The sequence below is a fragment of the Mustelus asterias genome, chromosome 4 (genome assembly GCF_964213995.1).
Source record: "Mustelus asterias chromosome 4, sMusAst1.hap1.1, whole genome shotgun sequence".
NCBI lineage: Eukaryota > Metazoa > Chordata > Chondrichthyes > Carcharhiniformes > Triakidae > Mustelus > Mustelus asterias.
In genome coordinates this window covers 56,420,913-56,442,429 of record NC_135804.1, presented here as the reverse complement: position 1 = coordinate 56,442,429, position 21,517 = coordinate 56,420,913, and the positions used below count along the sequence as shown (strand labels likewise).

Below are 21,517 nucleotides of genomic sequence, written 5' to 3'. Positions count from 1 at the left end.
GCCAAGGCCATCCCCACACCCCCACTTCTTGCCTTCAAACAACCGCACAACCTCAAACAGACCATTGTCCGCAGCAAACTACCCAGCCTTCAGGAGAACAGTGACCAAGACACCACACAACCCTGCCACAGCAAGACGTGCCGGATCATCGACACAGATGCCATCATCTCACGTGAGAACACCATCCACCAGGTACACGGTACATACTCTTGCAACTCGGCCAACGTTGTCTACCTGATACGCTGCAAGAAAGGATGTCCCGAGGCATGGTACATTGGGGAAACTATGCAGACGCTGCGACAACGGATGAATGAACACCGCTCGACAATCACCAGGCAAGACTGTTCTCTTCCTGTTGGGGAGCACTTCAGCGGTCACGGGCATTCGGCCTCTGATATTCGGGTAAGCGTTCTCCAAGGCGGCCTTCGCAACACACGACAGCGCAGAGTCGCTGAGCAGAAACTGATAGCCAAGTTCCGCACACACAAGGACGGCCTCAACCGGGATATTGGGTTCATGTCACACTATTTGTAACTCCCACAGTTGCGCGGACCTGCAGAGTTTCACTGGCTGTCTTGTCTGGAGACAATACACATCTTTTTAGCCTGTCTTGATGCTCTCTCCACTCCCATTGTTTTGTTTCTTAAAGACTGGATTAGTTGTAAGTATTCGCATTCCAACCATTATTCATGTAAATTGAGTCTGTGTCTTTATAAGTTCTGTTTGTGAACAGAATTCCCACTCACCTGAAGAAGGGGCTCAGAGCCTCGAAAGCTTGTGTGGCTTTTGCTACCAAATAAACCTGTTGGACTTTAACCTGGTGTTGTTAAACTTCTTACTGTGGTTACAAATAGCCCTTGGCTCAGCAGTGGAAGGAAACCTATGACTGGTTACAAATAGCCTTTGGTTCAGCTGGAGGAGAAAAAGAGATAAGTCAGAGTTCATTCTCCTTACCTTTATCTAGTAACCCCTATTGGAAAAGCTGTACTTGCAGGCAAGGACATGATTGTGCATAGAAATTATACCTTACACAGTCAAATAACCAGTCAAGTTCACTGCCTAAAGCCCATTATACGAAGACTGTACTCTAGCAAAGCCAATGCTTGTGGAATGATAACCCAGTAAGGAGTCAATGCAGTATGAAGGGGAAAGATGGGAAACAAAAGCATAAAAATTAAATAATTTAACACAAGCAATAACCATTATTTTGTGTTGTTTCCTCTGTTCTAAAACTGGCAGATCACTTTCTCAGGAGATAAAATATTATTTTTCAGCATATACATAATAGTATATAAACACTTACCACATTTGCATAAAAGTTCTTCACACAATTTTAATGCAGCTGTAAATCTCTTTATATTCAGTTAGCATTTTTTAAAACAGTGAATAAAGGAATCCTATTTGACATTCTAAAATTCAAACATAAAAATTCAAAGCCCCTAATTTCATTGTACTAATCCTCAGATTACTCTGCGCTGTTAACAGTTGTCTCAAGAATAGCATTAGCAAACAGAGCCATGCTGCTTTGCCACCAGCTCAGTCAAGGAAAACACTAAACGTGTCCAAAGGGAAGAATTTTTTTTTAAATTAACAGAATGAAATGGAGCATTTTGAAAATTACAAAATGAAGAAGTGCAAGAAATATCATAACTGTATTATAATGTTGAATATTAAGTTGAATGAAAGTAGAGAAAACCCCCAGAGCCGTTCTTTAGAAGTGTGGACAGGTTGGTGGGATAGATCATGCTTTGCAAGATTGATGATTCAAATTCCTGCCTTTCAGTTCATGTTTTATCTTCCACTTCTGTTTAACACAATTTCTGCACAGATAATTGGTGCTGTTGCTGATCGCTCCAACAATTTCAGTGGGCTGAAATTTACGTGCTGTTGGCAGATGTGGTTCCTATGGGGAATAGGATAGTGGGTGCCCACTCCACAGCCTTCCTGTCCACCCCTGAGCTCTCATCCCTATAATACAGTGGGTGCCAAAATCAACAGTTTACCCATGTATAAAATGAATAATCAAGGGTTAATGAGGACTTTTATGAAGCTAATTGATCAGAAAAATACATTGCCAAGGTCATAAAACATTTGACGTGCACAAGTGGGTGTGAGTGGTCAGCTCGATCTTTTCACCAACAGGTTTAAAGGGCAAGGAGAGGAGGGGGCAGTCATTCCTGGGGCACTGCCAAATGCAGGGTGCCCCCCCCAAAGGTCAAACCCCTTTCTTCCTATCCACTTCTTCCCTTAAACCCACTCACTATTTTCTCCCCCCCGACCCTCACCCGTCCTCAATATGCCATACCAGTGCAAATAAAATAGTTGTAGTTGTTGGAGACCAATCGTCTCAGTCCTAGAACGTCGCTGTTGGAGTTCCTCAGTTTAGCAGCCTAGGCCCAATTACCTTCAGCTACTTCATCAAATACTTTCCCTTCATCAAAAGATCAGAAGTGGGACATTCACGAATGACTGCATAGTGCTTAATACCATTAATAACTCCCCAAATTATGAAGCAGTCTGTCCATATTCAGCAAGACAGGACAACGTTCAGGCTTGAGCCAAAAAATGACAAGTAATATTTCTGCCACACACATGCCAGGCAATAACCATCTCCAACGAGAGCCTCTATCCATCTCTCGATAATATTCAAACAGCATTGCCATTGCCGAATCCCTCACTATCAACTTCCTGAAGGGCTACCATTGACCAGAGACTTAAATGGACTAGCCATACAAGTACTGTGGCGACAGCAGCAGATAACAGCCTGGGAAATCTGCGTTAACTCGCCTCCTGACACTTGTCACAATGATGGAGAAAATACTGAATTACAAAAGGACATATTGAACTTTTAAATACGACATTTGATTTTAAAAACATCTCACTGTTAATCTACAGTCCTTTGTGCCAATATATTTCCTCCCATGGCACTCCAGCTAGCTCGCTCCTCATCTTTCTTAAATCTGCCCTAATCCAATCAGATTTTCTAATTTTTGGATTGATCTTTTCTCTTTGCAGTGGAATCATAAAACATTTACCATATGGTGGTCGATAATTACCAAACTACGCAGCATTTTTAGATTAAAAGATTTATATCCATCTCTTCCTTCTCCTGGGTCTATCATCATCACCACCAAAGGGTCTTCTGTTACACCTCATATTCAGCTAATAGAATTAACTAGAATTTGCCAATCCAATCTGATGCATGCTTCTTATAAAGTTTCTGAAATCATCTTGCACACATGGCCATGTTCCATTCTGCTTCTTGCCTTAACTGATAGATGCATCAGATGGCCGAAACTGAATTGCTCTACAAATATAAATAATTACACCTATCACTATCCAGAAATTCTATTCAAAGAGATGATTCATATATAGTGATATAATTATACTGTCATGATTCGTGTTCAAAATGGACATCATTTTACAGCCATATTTATAAAGGAAAAAGATTGTTAGACTATGGAGTTATGTAACTTTTCATAAATTGCTGTGTCCTTGGAACTATATAGATTTTAAACTTGGTTTCTTTGAACTTCAATTCTTCAGTGGTTGTCCAGACTATAATGAAATGCATACACAATATTTGAATCCCTTGTTCATGCCATACTCACGTGATAGAACGAACATAACTTAGGGCAGCAACAATCCTGGCCTCTATTCCTATTGCTGCATAAGGAAGGTCATTATTTTCCTGTCCACCTTTTCTCTGTTGACGACGCTTCTGCACACTGCTCAAGAAGTGTTTCAATCCTGTCTTCAGCTGTTCCTCATTTTCATTTTCTTCCCTGGAGGAAGAATATACAATTAACAAAGTACATACTGGTGTCCAGATCACCAACAACCTGTACTGGTCCCCCCCATGCTGACACTATCGTTAAGAAAGCCCACCAACGCCTCTACTTTCTCAGAAGACTAAGGAAATTCGGCATGCCAGCTACGACTCTCACCAACCTTCACAGATGCACCATAGAAAGCATTCTTTCTGGTTGTATCACAGCTTGGTATGGCTCCTGCTCTGCTCAAGACTGCAAGGAACTACAAAAGGTTATGAATGTAGCCCAATCCATCACGTAAACCAGCCTCCCATCCACTGACTCGGTCTACACTTCCCGCTGCCTTGGCAAAGCAGCCAGCATAATTAAGGACCCCACGCACCCCGGACATTCTCTGTTCCACCCCCTTTTGTCGGAGAAAAGATACAAAAGTCTGAGGTCACCTCCCAACCGACTCAAGAACAGCTTCTTCCCTGCTGCTGTCAGACCTTTGAATGGACTTACCTCGTATTAAGTTGATCTTTCTCTACAACCTAGCAATGACTAACACTACATTCTGCATTCTCTTGTTTCCTTCTCTATGAACGGTATGCTTTGTCTGTATAGTGCGCAAGAAACAATACTTTTCACTCTATGGTAACACATGTGACAATAATAAATCAAATCAAATAAAATGCCCTGTGTCTCCATACTGAATGCCTAGAAGAAAGCGTAAAAGGAGAAATAGAATGCCTACATTTATTGTTTCATATCAGAACAATGGCACCAGAAACCTTTATTTCCTAGTCAAATTATAACAAAGAACAACTTGAAGGAATGCAAACCCTTCCAATAAGTAATTCATTTCTTATTTTCTTTTTTCTGTACAGAGCAAAATTTTGCTCTTTGGGCCACCATCCAGCATTAGTGTAAATCCAAGTTAACTATTGAATACGTCATTATAATTACAAGAATAAGATGTCGAGCTCCAAAGAACCATTGTGGAACTGCCACCCATCATAGAAACTGCCCAGTTTGTATATCCATTGAAACTACCGGAAATTCAAATTGGATAATTATTATAACTGGCAGTCTGTAAGGGCTTTGGCTCACAGGGCTTAGGCAGAAAGGGCGAGCAGGGGTGAGTTTAAATTCATTTTTGTTGTTTCTACCTGGTACTGGCAAGGTATCTAGAGGGGATGGGTGTGCAGGCAGTGCTATGTTCCTCTTGCACTATGTTTGAGGTGAGGGACGACGTCAGTGTCCCTGCTGATTACACCTGTGGGAAGTGTACACATCTGCAGCTCCTCCAAAACCGTGTTAGGGAACTGGAGCTGGAGTTGGATGAGCTTAGGATCATTAGGGATGCAGAGGTGGCCATAGACAAAAGCTTTAGGGATACAGTTACTCCGAGGAATGAAAATAGATGGGTGACGGTGAGAGGGGCTGGGAGGAAGCAGTCAGTGCAGGGATCCCCTGTGGTCATTCCCCTTAGCAACAAGTATTCCGCTTTGGATACGGTTGAGGGGGACGACATACCAGTGGTGAGCCGCAGTGAGAGGATCTCCAGCACTGTGTCCGTCTCTGTGGCTCGGGAGGGTAAGGGGAGAGCGGGAGGGCAATAGTTATTGGGGACTCGTTAGTTAGAGGGATAGATAGGAGGTTCTGTGGCAGCAAAAGAGACTCGAGGATGGTATGTTGTCTACCGGATGCCAGGGTCCGTGACGTCTCGGACCGTATCTTCCGGATTCTGAAGGGGGAGGGGAAACAGTCACAAGTCGTGGTACACATTGGTACCAACGACATAGGTAAGAGAAGGGACGGGGATTTAAAACAGGAATTTCGGGAGCTGGGCTGGAAGCTGAGAGCCAAGACAAAACATGTGGTCATCTCTGGTACGTTACCGGTGCCACGTGATAGCGAGTTGAGGAACAGAGAGAGAGTGCAGTTAAACATGTGGCTGCAGGGATGGTGTAGGAGGGAGGGGTTCAGATACGTGGCTAATTGGAACACATTCTGGGGAAGGTGGGACCTGTACAAACAGGACGGGGTGCACCTGAACCAGAGGGGCACCAATATTCTGGGAGGGAAATTTGATACGGCTCTTCAGGGGGGTTTAAACTAATTTGTCAGGGGAGTGGGAAAAGGTGTTGTAGTCCAGAAGTCAGTGTTGAGGGTGGTGAGGTACTGGGGAAGGTATCAAGGTCAAGGGTGGGTACCGGTAGACAGGAAGGTGGGTTGAAGTGTGTCTACTTCAATGCAAGGAGCATCCGGAACAAAGTAGATGAACTTGGGGCGTGGATTGGTACTTGGGACTATGATGTTGTGGCCATTACGGAGACGTGGGTAGAACAAGGACAGGAATGGTTGTTGCACGCTCCGGGGTATAGATGTTTCAGTAAATGTAGGGAAGCTGGTAAAAGAGGTGGAGTGGCATTGTTAATCGAGGATAGTCTAACGGCTGCGGAAAGGCACTTTGAGGGGGATCTGCACACTGAGGTAATATGGGCTGAAGTTAGAAATAGGAAAGAGGCGGTCACGTTGTTAGGAGGTTACTATAGACCCCCAAATAGTAATAGAGATGTGGAGGAAGAAATTGCTAAGCAGATTATGGATATGTGTGGGGGTCACAGGGTAGTTGACATGGGGGACTTTAACTTTCCAAATATTGATTGGAACCTTTGTAGGTCAAATAGTTCGGATGGGGCAGTTTTTGTGCCGTGTGTGCAGGAGGGTTTCCTGACACAATATGTGGATAGGCCGACAAGAGGTGAGGCCACATTGGATTTGGTACTGGGAAATGAACCGGGCCAAGTGTTAGATTTGGTTGTGGGAGAGCACTTTGGAGACAGTGACCACAATTCGGTGTCTTTTGTTATTGCAATGGAGAGGGATAGGGCCGTACGGCAGGGCAAGGTTTACAGTTGGGGGGGGGGGGGGGGGGGGGGAGGTAATTATGATGCGATTAGGCAAGAATTAGGGGGCATAAGATGGGAACAGAAGCTGTCAGGGAAAGGCACTAGTGAAAAGTGGAACTTTTTCAAGGAACAAATACTGGGTGTCCTTGATAGGTATGTCCCTGTCAGGCAGGGAGGAAATGGCTGAGTGAGGGAACCATGGTTCACGAAAGAGGTGGAATGTCTTGTGAAAAGGAAGAGGGAAGCTTATGTAGGGATGAGGAAACAAGGTTCAGATGGCTCGATTGAGGGTTACAAGTTAGCAAGGAATGAGCTGAAAAAGGGGCTTAGGAGAGCTAGGAGGGGACATGAGAAGTCCTTGGCGGGTCGGATCAAGGAAAATCCCAAGGCTTTTTACTCTTATGTGAGGAATAAAAGAATATCCAGGGTGAGGTTAGGGCCGGTCAAGGACAGTAGTGGGAACTTGTGTATGGAGTCAGTAGAGATAGGCGAGATGATGAATGAATACTTTTCTTCAGTGTTCACCAAGGAGAGGGGCCATGTTTTTGAGGAAGAGAAGGGGTTACATGCTAATAGGCTGGAGGAAATAGATGTTCGGAGGGAGGATGTCCTGGCAGTTTTGAATAAACTGAAGGTCGATAAGTCCCCTGGGTCTGATGAAATGTATCCTAGGATTCTTTGGGAGGCAAGGGATGAGATTGCAGAGCCTATGGCTTTGATCTTTGGGTCCTCGCTGTCCACGGGGATAGTGCCAGAGGACTGGAGAGTGGCGAATGTTGTTCCTCCGTTTAAGAAAGGGAATAGAAATGACCCTGGTAATTATAGACTGATTAGTCTTACTTCGGTGGTTGGTAAATTGATGGAAAAGGTCCTTAGGGATGGGATTTACGACCATTTAGAAAGATGCGGATTAATCCGGGATAGTCAGCACGGATTCGTGAAGGGCAAGTCGTGCCTCACAAATTTGATTGAATTTTTTGAGGAGGTAACTAAGTGTGTTGATGAAGGTAGGGCAGTTGATGTCATATACATGGATTTTAGTAAGGCGTTTGATAAGGTCCCCCATGGTCAGCTTATGATGAAAGTAAGGAGGTGTGGGATAGAGGGAAAGTTGGCCGATTGGATAGGAACTGGCTATCTGATCGAAGACAGAGGGTGGTGGTGGATGGAAAATATTTGGACTGGAGGCAGGTTGCTAGCGGAGTGCCACAGGGATCAGTGCTTGGTCCTCTGATCTTTGTGATTTTTAGTAATGACTTAGAGGAGGGGGCTGAAGGGTGGATCAGTAAATGTGCTGATGACACCAAGATTGGTGGAGTAGTGGATGAGGTGGAGGGGTGTTGTAGGCTGCAAAGAGACATAGATAGGATGCAAAGCTGGGCTGAAAAATGGCAAATGGAGTTTAACCCTGATAAATGTGAGGTGATTCATTTTGGTAGGACTAATTTAAATGTGGATTACAGGATCAAAGGTAGGGTTCTGAAGACTGTGGAGGAATAGAGAGATCTTGGGGTCCATATCCACAGATCTCTAAAGGTTGCCACTCAAGTGGATAGAGCTGTGAAGAAGGCCTATAGTGTGTTAGCTTTTATTAACAGGGGGTTGGAGTTTAAGAGCTGTGGGGTTATGCTGCAATTGTACAGGACTTTGGTGAGACCGCATTTGGAATATTGTGTGCAGTTCTGGTCACCTCACTATAAGAAGGATGTGGAAGCGCTGGAAAGAGTGCAGAGGAGATTTACCAGGATGCTGCCTGGTTTCAAGTTTCTAGCTGTCCAGATCACAACAATCTGTCCTAGTCCCTCCACACCAACACTGTAGTTAAGAAAACCCACCATTGTCTCTACATGCTCAGGAGTAAGGAAATTTGGCATGTCCACTATGACTCTCATCAACTTTTACAGATGCACCATAGAAAGCATACTTTCTGGTTGTATCACAGCTTGGTATGGTTCCTGTTCTGTCCAAGATGGCAAGAAACTACAAAGGGTCACGAACGAAGCCCAGTCCATCACGAGAACCAGCCTCCCATCTATTGACTGTGTCTACATTTCCCACTGCCGCGGAAAAGCAGCCAGCATAATTAAGGACCCCATGCACCCCAGACATGCTCTTTTCCACCTTCTTCCGTCAGGAAAAAGATACAAAAGTCTAAGATCATGGACCAATCGACTCAAAAACAACTTCTTCCTTGCTGCCCTCAGACTTTTGAATCGACCTACCTCGTATTAAGTTGATCTTTCGCAATACCCTAAGCCCTGACTGTCACACTACATTCTGCACCCTCTCCTTTCCTTATTTCTGTACAGTATGCTTTGTCTGTATAGCGCACAAGAAACAATAATTTTTACTGTATACTAATACATGTGACAATAATAAATCAAATCAAAGAATGGTGGCGCAAAACACCAAAAGCCCTCATGATTTTTTGTGACAAAGAGTCAGACGATCTGGGGAGAAATGTACTGGTTTTCAGTCAGAATCTGACAGTTTCTATTGCTACCTCAACATGGCAGGTACATTACAGGCATTAGCTGATTATTTGCATATGGTTATGGTATACTGGAATCTTAGCAAAGTAACATAACACAAATATCAGAAAAATAAAGAACAATTTTGACAAATTTAGCTCAGAAAGGATAAATTAATGCTAGTCAATAGGTGAGACTTGTGTGGCACTACAGTAAGTAGACTCACAGACACTCAGGGACAATATGCATGTTTCCTAATGAGATTCATCAGACTTGAATTTTTGATGGAATGCCTTCGTTTTCAGTACAGTTACAAGGATACATACGATTGTTTTTCAATGTGTTAACATTTTACTTATACTGTTATATACAGATGCCAACTCAGAATGGAATAAAAGGGAGAAAAGACAGGCTTAGGGTCTGTTTTTCAGTGACAGAAACATCATGGAAAATAAAGACTAGGGATTGTTCCTCTGTGACTGATATGCTAAGAATGCTTTATATTTGAGAAATATATATTTTATTTTATGATTTGGTCAGAGACATTGACAAGGCGGCAACAAACTTCAGTTTCACTGCACAAATAGCAGCTATTTAAAATCTCAGTATACAGTATGGTTTAGCAAAGCATATTGATATGTAAATGTTACTCTTGCTGTCTCAAAACAATTGACCATTTCTTTTTACAATGTACACAGTTGCAGGTCACATAATTATTCCTGAGTCAGCTAGCTAGCCCTCATCATGCCACACAAAACCAAATCCTCACTAAAGATCACTTGTATAATAAACCAAGGCAAAGCAATGATGACTCAGTTGAAGGGTTTAGTCTCCACTAAACTGACCTAGATTTATTTTCAACAGATCACGTAGACGGCACGGTAGCACAATGGTTAGCACTGCTGCCTCACAGCACCAGGGAGCCGAGTTTGATTCCCAGCTTGGGTCACTGTCTTTGTGGAGTTTGCACGTTCTCCCCATGTCTGCATGGGTTTCCTCCGGGTGCTCTGGTTTCCTCCCATATTCTGAAAGACATGCTGGTTAGTTGCATTGACCCGAACAGGCAACGGACTGTGGCGACCAGGGGAATTTCACAAAAACTTCATTGCAGTGTTAATGTAAGCCTACTTGTGACTAATAAAAAAACTTTAACTAATATGAATGAAGTGAATCTGTAAATTTCTCACTTTAGCCAAAAGGGAAACTTTGGACTGTTTCAGCAACCTTCATAACCCATGCAGACATGGGGAGAACGTGCAAACTCCACAAAGACAGTGACCCAAGCCGGGAATCAAACTCGGCTCCCTGGCGCTGTGAGGCAGCAGTGCTAACCATTGTGCTACCGTGCCGTCTACGTGATCTGTTGAAAATAAATCTAGGTCAGTTTAGTGGAGACTAACCCTTCAACTGAGTCATCATTGCTTTGCCTTGGTTTATTATACAAGTGATCTTTAGTGAGGATTTGGTTTTGTGTGGCATGATGAGGGCTAGCTAGCTGACTCAGGAATAATTATGTGACCTGCAACTGTGTACATTGTAAAAAGAAATGGTCAATTGTTTTGAGACAGCAAGAGTAACATTTACATATCAATATGCTTTGCTAAACCATACTGTATACTGAGATTTTAAATAGCTGCTATTTGTGCAGTGAAACTGAAGTTTGTTGCCGCCTTGTCAATGTCTCTGACCAAATCATAAAATAAAATATATATTTCTCAAATATAAAGCATTCTTAGCATATCAGTCACAGAGGAACAATCCCTAGTCTTTATTTTCCATGATGTTTCTGTCACTGAAAAACAGACCCTCAGCCTGTCTTTTCTCCCTTTTGAATATGCTTTGCCCATTTATCTGATAAATACTTACTGATCTGAATTGGACTTGGATTCTTCTTCACTGCTCTCAGTATCACTGAAGACAGCAGAAAAAACTCCCAATTTCTCTTCTTTTAAATTATCTGTCATACAGGGTGATTTGGTGTCAGTGACATCTACAATAGGCATGGTCACAGTCTTCTGGTTGTACTCCTCGTAAACCTCTGCAGCAGGACAGAAAGAGAAAGGATTAACTCCTGGAAGGATTGGCTAGATTATCTGGGCATTCCCACACTTTAATACCAGACCTAACTCAGTTTGCAAAAGCTAATCAGTAAAAAATGAACAAACTTGAATTTATATAGCATTGTTTGAGTCACTGATGCATTTTCAAAGCACTTTATAGCCAATAGATTATTTGAGGCTGAGTCACTCTTTCACAGACAAATGTGGCAGCCAATTTCATACAAAGCAAGGTCTCAGAATCAACAAAAGAATGAAAGGTCCAATATGTTTTAATTACTGATATTGATCCAGTGCATGCCAACTAGGATACCAGAAGAACTATGCATATTCAAATAGAGTAGTGGCATCTTCTGCAACCAGAGGGTTATTGAATTCCAAATTATTAATAATATTGGTTCATGAGTTGAATGATCTGGCTTTCAAACACGTTTTCTATCAGTTTTTGATCTCTCATGGCAGTTAACAGATATTAGAGAGAGATAGTGCATTTGAGATTGGTTTTGCATTAATAATAGAACATAGAACATAGAACAGTACAGCACAGAACAGGCCCTTCAGCCCACGATGTTGTGCCGAGCTTTATCTGAAACCAAGATCAAGCTATCCCACTCCCTATCATCCTGGTGTGCTCCATGTGCCTATCCAATAACCGCTTAAATGTTCCTAAAGTGTCTGACTCCACTATCATGCAGGCAGTCCATTCTACACCCCAACCACTCTCTGCGTAAAGAACCTACCTCTGACATCCTTCCTATATCTCCCACCATGAACCCTATAGTTATGCTCCCTTGTAATAGCTCCATCCACCCGAGGAAATAGTCTTTGAATGTTCACTCTATCTATCCCCTTCATCATTTTATAAACCTCTATTAAGTCTCCCCTCAGCCTCCTCCGCTCCAGAGAGAACAGCCCTAGCTCCCTCAACCTTTCCTCATAAGACCTACCCTCCAAACCAGGCAGCATCCTGGTAAATCTCCTCTGCACTCTTTCCAGCGCTTCTTATAGTGAGGTGACCAGAACTGCACACAATATTCCAAATGTGGTCTCACCAAGGTCCTGTACAGTTGCAGCATAACCCCACGGCTCTTAAACTCCAACCCCCTGTTAATAAAAGCTAACACACTATAGGCCTTCTTCACAGCTCTATCCACTTGAGTGGCAACCTTTAGAGATCTGTGGATATGGACCCCAAGATCTCTCGGTTCCTCCACAGTCCTCAGAACCCTACCTTTGACCCTGTAATCCACATTTAAATTAGTCCTACCAAAATGAATCACCTCACATTTATCAGGGTTAAACTCCATTTGCCATTTTTCAGCCCAGCTTTGCATCCTATCTATGTCTCTTTGCAGCCTACAACAGCCCTCCACCTCATCCACTACTCCACCAATCTTGGTGTCATCAGCAAATTTACTGATCCACCCTTCAGCCCCCTCCTCTAAGTCATTAATAAAAATCACAAAGATCAGAGGACCAAGCACTGATCCCTGCGGCACTCCGCTAGCAACCTGCCTCCAATCCGAAAAATTTCCATCGACCACCACCCTCTGTCTTCGATCAGACAGCCAGTTACCTATCCAATCGGCCAACTTTTCCTCTATCCCACACCTCCTCACTTTCATCATAAGCCGACCATGGGGGACCTTATCAAACGCCTTACTAAAATCCATGTATATGACATCAACTGCCCTACCTTCATCAACACACTTAGTTACCTCCTCAAAAAATTCTATCAAATTTGTGAGGCATGACTTGCCCTTCACGAATCCGTGCTGACTATCCCGGATTAATCCGCATCTTTCTAAATGGTCGTAAATCCCATCTCTAAGGACCTTTTCCATCAATTTACCAACCACCGAACTAAGACTAACCGGTCTATAATTACCAGGGTCATTTCTATTCCCTTCCTTAAACAGAGGAACAACATTCGCCATTCTCCAGTCCTCTGGCACCATCCCCGTGGACAGCGAGGACCCAAAGATCAAAGCCAAAGGCTCTGCAATCTCATCCCTTGCCTCCCAAAGAATCCTAGGATACATTTCATCAGGCCCAGGGGACTTATCGACCTTCAGTTTATTCAAAACTGCCAGGACATCCTCCCTCCGAACATCTATTTCCTCCAACCTATTAGCCTGTAACACCTTCTCTTCCTCAAAAACATGGCCCCTCTCCTTGGTGAACACTGAAGAAAAGTATTCATTCATCACCTCGCCCATCTCTACTGACTCCATGGTACAGTACCTTGCTCATTACGCATCAGGATGATGGTTTTTGTTCCTATGGCACAGATAGTTGATCGAAGATCCTCTGGTCCAATATTGGGAAGGCAAATATCATAAAGTGCTGTAACTGTGTGTGCCAATTCTTGAGTGGGAATCTGGGGAGGAAAAAAATCTGCCGTCAAGTGAGTCATAAGATTATAAGAACAGAAACAGGAATAGGTCAGTTGGCTCTGCAAATCTGCTCTGACATTCAATAAGATCAGTGATGATCTGACTGTGAACTTAATTCTGCTTTCCTGCCTGTCCCCCACTATAACCCTTGACACCCTTTTAGAGCAAAAATCTGTCTAACTAAGCTTTGAATATGTTCAATGACTTGGTCTCCATTGCGCTCTGGGAAAGGGAATTCTGAAGTCTAACAACCATCTGAGTTTTCTCCTCGATTCAGTCTTAAACTTTAAACTGCCCCCTGCTCTAGAATCAATGAGGGGGAACATCCTCTCAGCATAAGCTCCCTCAGAATCTTACATGTTTCAATAAGATCATTTCTCATTCTTCTGAGTTTGGGCCCAGCATGCTCAACCTTTCCTCAAAAGACAGACCCTTAATCCCAATCCTTGTGTACATTCTCTGAACTGATTTCAATGCAAGGTCAACATTCCATTTGCCTTCATAATTACTTACTGTACCTGCAAACTAACGTCTTGTCATTCGTAATATTGATTTGAACTAAGAGAATCCACTCAAACAAATTTACATTTTATAATAGAAACTCTGAAAGTCAGTAAACACGTAAAATGCTCTCTGTTCTGCGTAATTGAAAAATCACTTGGAAATTTGAAGCTTTTCCTTCTACACTGGCATTTTAAAATGTTCTCATTTCCCTCATATTGTTATTTCCCTTTCACAAGATTGATCTTATTGTGCCTCTCGGGTGAAATTTCAGCATTGAGAGTCAGAGTTGAGAATTATAAGCAGCAGAAGCATAGAGCCAGAGTAAAGGCTGAAAAAGGACAGGACGGGAGACTGAAAAAGATTGGGAGCTGAGCTGCCAGAGCAGACTGGGATCAGGCTGCCCTGGAAGCCAAGTGACACGGGGTGAGTTTTCTGGTAAGTTTCTAATTTAATTTAAATAAAGTAAGGCTAGATTAATTAATTCATTAATTAATATAAATACTAAAAACTGAAGACAATTTTATAGTTTATTATATAATCACAATCAGTGCTCAATCAATTAATCTGATTTGGGGATAAAGTTAAAATTAAATAACAAGGGATAGTAGCACTAAAGAGTTCTGAATTTTTCAGAAGATTAAAATCTAAGGTTTCTCTTAATAAGGGTTAAGCAAAATATTTTAGTTAACCTCCCGATACGATAAAGTGGTGTCAGCACAAGAAAAGCACTTGAATTGTTAGTAATTGGTGAATTTTATTAATTTAAGTAATAAATTTAATATAAAAGCAAAATACAGTGGATGCTGGAATCTGAAGCAAAAACAGAAAATGCTGGAAAATCTCAGCAGATCTGACAGCATCTGTGGAGAGGGTATAGAGCCAGTGTTTCGAATCTAGATGACCCACTGAGATTTTCTAGCATTTTCTGTTTTTGGAATAAATGTAATAGTTGTTATCATCCGCATGGAGACCAAGAAACTAAAGGAATCAAATTTACTAAATGATCCCAACAAAGAAACCAATGGACAAGATTGCAATTTTTATCACTTTAACCATCAAACCAAAATCAACATAAATTAAACATGGATTAAAAGGCAACTTGCAGTCAATTATAATTGCACTTTAAATAGCAGAGACAACAAAAATAAATCTCAGATTCACTAAGCAGTTCCTTCAGCATACATGCATCACATTCAAAACTGTCAGCCTCTGGTAACTTCCAGTTCCTTCTCCAGCAGATGCTCCCAACCGACCCAGTTCCCACAGGAATGGTCTTCAACCAAATAGTTGCCTCCAGTTAATTGGTCCCTTTTAAGTTACTGAAGCAGCAGCAGTAACTTTACTTTTCCTATCCCTGCTCTGATTTCAGGTTTCCTCCTCTTTAAACTGCCCATATACATCCCTCCACAGCATGCCTGCTCCTAACTGCACTGCTGAGATCATTTCATGGCTCTGTCCTTTGTCTGGTTTGATTTGATTTGATTTATTATTGTCACATGTATTAGTATACAGTGAAAAGTATTGTTTCTTGCATGCTATACAAGACAAAGAATACCGTTCATAGAGAAGGAAAGGAAAGAGTGCAGAATGTAGTGTTACAGTCATAGCTAGGTGTAGAGAAAGATCAACTTAGTGCGAGGTAGCTCCATTCAAAAATCTGATAGCAGCAGGGAAGAAGCTGTTCTTGAGTTGGTTGGTACGTGACCCAAGACTTCTGTATCTTTTCAACCCAAGATCACCACCAATTTTCAAAAAAACCTGCATTTTTAGTTTCTCTTTCAGTTAGGAACCATCTTAAAAGAAAAAGCTTTGAGACCAGAGTCTGTGCATTCAACAATCTGTGCGATTAACACTTAAGAACATAAGAAATAGGAGCAGGAGTAGGCCATCTAGCCCCTCGAGCCTGCCCCGCCATTCACTAAGATCATGGCTGATCTGAAGTGGATCAGTTCCACTTACCCGCCTGATCCCCATAACCCCTAATTCCCTTACCAATCAGGAATCCATCTATCCGTGATTTAAACATATTCAACGAGGTAGCCTCCACCACTTCAGTGGGCAGAGAATTCAAGAGATTCACCACCCTCTGAGAGAAGAAGTTCCTCTTCAACTCTGTCCTAAACTGACCCCCCTTTACTTTGAGGCTGTGCCCTCTAGTTCTAGCTTCCTTTCTAAGTGGAAAGAATCGCTCCACCTCTACCCTATCCAGCCCCTTCATTATCTTATAGGTCTCTATAAGATCCCCCACTTCACACATGCTTCCCCATTAGTCCTGAAAATTGCAAATTCCACCTAATAGTTTACTAAATAAAGGCATGTCAGGGCAGCTTGGAACCAAGGAGCGTACATCCTGTTCCATACAGGATCTACATAACACTTCTCATAACCTGGACAATCACATGTGCAGCAAATGTTGTCAGCTAAAGTAGCTTGAACTCTGGGTTCAAAACTTGGTCAGCAGCTGGTCTCACTGTGGAATATCCATGAGGTTGAGTGTTTCATGGATAGCATGTTTATTGATTTAGGAAGCCAGGAAACAAACTAGCAAGCAGGATCTCTAAAATAGTATTCTTCAAATTACTATCACATGCTAGGTGAGTATAGAAATAGGAAGATAGAACAAATGAATCCATGGAGGGGAGTGGGTGGGGGGAAAAATTAAGTAAGAGTTTTAACAACACCAGATTAAAGTCCAACAGGTTTATTTGGTAGCAAATGCCATAAACTGTGTTTACCCCAGTCCAACGCCGGCATCTCCACATCGGGAAAAATTAAGCCAGTTGGCTTCGAGGCACTGTTGGATCAGGAGTCAACATAAATCAGTGACCATAAAGATGATGGATGAGAAGGATTTGGCACGAGTTGATGGCAGCAGAGAAATAGGTATTTCTGTTAAAAAGGGAGTTTTACTCTCTGAAGCCCCAAACAGTAGAGTGTTAGCCAAAAATAATACACTTCATTGTAATTTAAGTTTAATTCAAAAAATCTCAATAGATCTGAATTGGAAAATATCATTGAAATAAGAACATTTCCCAACAGCAAAAAAGAATTTTAAACATGATCCACAGAAAAAGGTATTGGCTCTTCCAGGGGACAGAAACACCAAGGCATAAAGCGATATAATAAGTAAATTAACCATCTAGGAATCAGGAGGAGGAATACTTGAAGGAGCAAATGGTTTAGAATCTGTCAGTTTCTGAACAGCTGAGGGGAGGCTGGTACACAATGAGGAGTCGGCCAAGACTGCCACAGGGCATCAACCTGAACCCATAAGAGGATCGTGGGGACTCAGCACTTTGTTAGTGTTTGCTTTATGTGCTGCGCAGGTAGCAGGAGAATGCGCACTCAATATTCCAGCATCAAGTGGAATCATAGGGACAGAAATGCAGGGGGCATGGCTGCCAATCACAATAGGTCAGCCACCTGTCTAAAAGTAAGGCTGTGGTTGGCACTGGATTTTTGGCTCACCAGCTATGAGGGGTAACATTCTCCATAAAAAAAGCAGAATCAGGAAGGTATGGGAGCAGAAAGGAGGCAAGAAGGCACAAAGACCGTACCCTCAATACTGGATCTGCTGCTGAAGACGGAGTTACTTTGAGATGACCAAGACCCAGTGCTAAAGGATACAGTTGATCGGGGGAGGAGCAAGATCAGGCGTTAAGAGAGGAGGAAGAGGAGGAGGAGGGCAATGATGCTCAACAGAAAGGTACCCTGATGCACAATGAAATGGCTTGCTTCTGCCAACCTTCAGGAACAGGATTTTCCACAGCTCTCTCATGGCCTTCAGCATTAGGTTCAGGTTAGCATCAATGAAACGAAGGGCTGCCTTTCAGATCTCTGGCTCCCTTGTGACATCTTGCTTCCCTCTGGGGCAGCGGAAGGCTTTGACACAAAAGAACAACCAGCAACCTCAGAAATAGCTGCTCCTGATCTTTGGCCACCCAACGTGGAGAAGGTTAGCAGATCAGAAGACCTCCTTGTCGGCCAGCTTTAGGGACTGCCCAAAATGGCCATAACCATGTCCAAGCTGAGGGAGATTGAGAGGGTAGTTCAAGCCAACCGCTTGCCTCTCTTCCGTGGTTACGTGTGCACCCGGGTGTCCCTGGAAGTCTCAAGGCCTTCTGCGACCAATGGGCTCCACATTGGCTGCAGTGCATCATCATTTCTGGCAATTTACATTTAATAAGTTTTCTTTAACATTTTTGCTTTTAGTTGTAATAAAATGAAAGTGTTCCTTTAACATAATTGTTCATTTGTTTATTGGTACTTCAAAAGAGGTATAAAAAGGCACTTGCAGAAAAAGTTATGTAGCAGCAATATTACTATGTTTAATTACCTAGTAATGCTAACGGGTCTGAGGAGAGCGGTTCAAGTTCCAGTACAATAGTTGGTGAACAGTAAATCCAAAAGTTACATATAAGAACAGGCTGTTGGTTGGGGTGTATGATCGGCTCCATTTCTATCCTTCACTGCCTGACAGTGAATTCTATACCTCTTTTTTGTTTTTTTAATTGCATTATAAACACAAGATATTGTTTTTAATGATTGGTTTACCTGTATTCCCAGATCCCTTTGCTCAGCTTCCACCGCATTCAGTTTTTAAAATTTTGTAAGGTTTAGGTGATGTTTCCAATTTTCTTATCTAAAGAGAGTTGGCATGGGCTTGGTGCACTAAATGGCTTCCTTGAGTGCCTTCTTGACTCCATGGGGACGATTCTCCCAAACATGCTCCAAGTGTCAAATTCGCGTAAAAACTGGAATAAATCCCGCTGGCTTTTTCAGTGGGAGTTTCAAAATGAATCTCCCACACTCAATGCACTGCAGAGTGCACGAAAGTGAATCACGCTGAAAGTCAGTGGACGTGGCCTATTCCTGCTGGAAAGGCCGGCAGAATAGCGCCGAGTGGGCCACTGTGCATGCGCCCAATCTGTCTTAGTGGAGATCGGCGCATGCGCAGTAGCCCGCATTGCCGGCTCCTGATCGCTGGCCAGCCTCGTGACCCCCACATTGCTGCCCCTCTGACCCGCCTATGGCCCGATCACTGCCCCTCCCCCCGCCCCCCCCCCCCCGGACATGTCCAGGCCCAGCCCTGACCCGATCTGACCCTCTCCCTCTCCTGGCCCGGCCTCCTTCCGTCCCTCCTCGATCTCCACCCCCATCCTCCCCCTCTCCCGCATTCCCGACAGCCCTGCCTCCCTGACTCACTCCAGTGGGGTTGGGCCACCAGTTCCCCGTTACACTCCTGTTGGGGGAGGGGGGAGGAATGGGGGAGCCTTGCGGGCCTGAAGACTTCAGTCCCTGGCCCGTTAATGAGATGGAAATTATATTTAAATTCACATTAGCATACATTATACAGCTCTGTGCTGATTTCTGGTGCAGAACTGACGGCACCGGAAATCTAGCGTCCAGAGTCTTGTGAGCTATGGCGCCCAGCGGGAGGTGTGCTAAACAGCCTCTGCTCGAGTCTCTTGGCCTGCTGCAGCAGAGCGGGCTAGGAGAATTCCCCCCTCCCCAATGACTGCAAGATTCACTTAAGTTTCATCAATCCACACATCTGATAGCCACATGCAAAAGTCACTTCTTCCCTGGCCAATCCTTTCTCCAACACAAAGCAGTCCTGTAAATAACTAAGCAATACTTTTACAGCCCCATATTGCTTGACTGTATTCCTCGTTTTACCATTCATCACAAATGAAAGGCCACGTATAAAGCAGCAACCAAAAATGGGTGAGACGGGAAAGTGGTGAAAACATATAACATGTGGTTCAAAAATTAAACAGAAACTTAACAATCCAACTCTTGTGCAATACAAATTTTTAAGCTTCTTAGCACTCCTAATATGGTGTACCTATTGTTACTTCAACAGTGGTAAAAACAGTTCAGATCCCTGCTGCTGAGATACTCTTTAAAGCTGTCCTTTGAATTTGATGGCTAAGGTAACCCTGCCAAAGTCTGCTCCACCTGCACCTGTGCAGAGATCATTGGTATGTGAGACAACATTTGGGTCACAACCTGAAGCGGATGGAAGAGGGCAATAAATGTGAACTATGCTGAAACTCCACTTCTGCACATAACCCACCTGCACTTCTCTTGCATGAGGTGCAGAACACTTTGCTGGAGATGAGTGGGGCAACGAACAGTCAATGCTAGGCTACCACAAATCTTATGGCATTCACAATGCGCAAGCCATTGGCAAAGGTCTAAATGCACTTGTTTGATAGCCATATTTAATACCTCGGTGATTACTCTTTTCATCTCCATAAAGGCTTGCAGCATCACGCCACTCATATTTAAACAAACTCCTCAAATCTCACTGCAAGTACACTGCATATTCTTTGCTGCTGCCCAAGTAGTACCTTTTTTCCAAACTCCCAGAGGTTCAGCATTTGTATTCAGCTCAGCAGAGCATGGAATATCCAGCGGGCTCCAACATGGACTACCTACTATTGAACCTGTCTCCGTCAATGTTCCTTGCATTTTCTTCTGTTGTATATCATCTAGTCCTTTAAAGGATGGCATCTAAAACCATTTTAGATGCCATGACCATGCACATGCAATAACCTAAAGGGGATGACATGTCCTCAGCCTGCAGGTAGACGTCTGGATTGCTGCAGTGTCGCAGCTTAGAGGGAACTGGAGTAATTCACACTGGTTTTTTCAGTGGGAGCTCACACTCTAACTCCCACACTCTGTGCAATGCAGAGGCCACCAGCATGAATATTAATAGATTACAGGGGGCGGGACCTATTCACGCTGGAGAGGCTGAAATAAGCAGACCTCTGCGCATACATGTATGCAAAATTCTATTTAAATGCTAGCTCCGGCTCTCAGCCGATTTCCGGCGCCGTGCAGACACCGCCAGAAATCCAGGCCTGGGAGACGCAAGTGCGGTGCGAATGCTCGCGGGAATCCCGCAAATCGACCGATGCACGATTCTCCCGGCCCGCTACGCTAAAAAATTAGGGCAGCAGGATGGGAGAATCACAGCCGTGATGTGTGAGTCACCAGGTGAAAACTTAACTATGGCCCTTTGTCAAAGCTTTGACAAAGGGTCATCTGGACTCGAAACGTCAGCTCTTTTCTCTCCTTACAGATGCTGCCAGACCTGCTGAGATTTTCCAGCATTTTCTCTTTTGGTTTCAGATTCCAGCATCCGCGGTAATTTGCTTTTATGAAAATGTAACTATCTCTCTTACTAAGTGAGAGTATCTGATCTGTTGCATGGTTTCTCAGAGTCCTGTGATGGTGTACCCTCAGAAGAGGCAGCATCATGATTGCCATCCTGCACCACATGCTATGGATTCTTGAAGACCATAGAATCCTGACAGTTCAGAAGGAGGCTATTCAGCATACTGAGTCTACATTAACTCACTGAAAGAGCATCTTATCCAGGCCCACTCACGGACCGCCCCCCACCCC

General features: G+C 43.4%; 1 protein-coding gene across 1 annotated transcript in view; it reads right to left on the bottom strand.

The window, feature by feature from the left end:
* Positions 1–20,386, bottom strand: part of LOC144493110 (uncharacterized) — a 191,614-nt gene extending 171,228 nt beyond the window's left edge. The window contains exons 1-4 of the mRNA XM_078212012.1: positions 20,333–20,386; positions 13,443–13,578; positions 11,008–11,179; positions 3,612–3,785 (exon numbers count right to left, since the gene is read on the bottom strand). Coding sequence (XP_078068138.1) covers positions 3,612–3,785; positions 11,008–11,179; positions 13,443–13,578; positions 20,333–20,386 — 536 coding nt within the window. The remainder of the gene's footprint in view (positions 1–3,611; positions 3,786–11,007; positions 11,180–13,442; positions 13,579–20,332) is intronic.
* Positions 20,387–21,517: the final 1,131 nt, after the last annotated feature.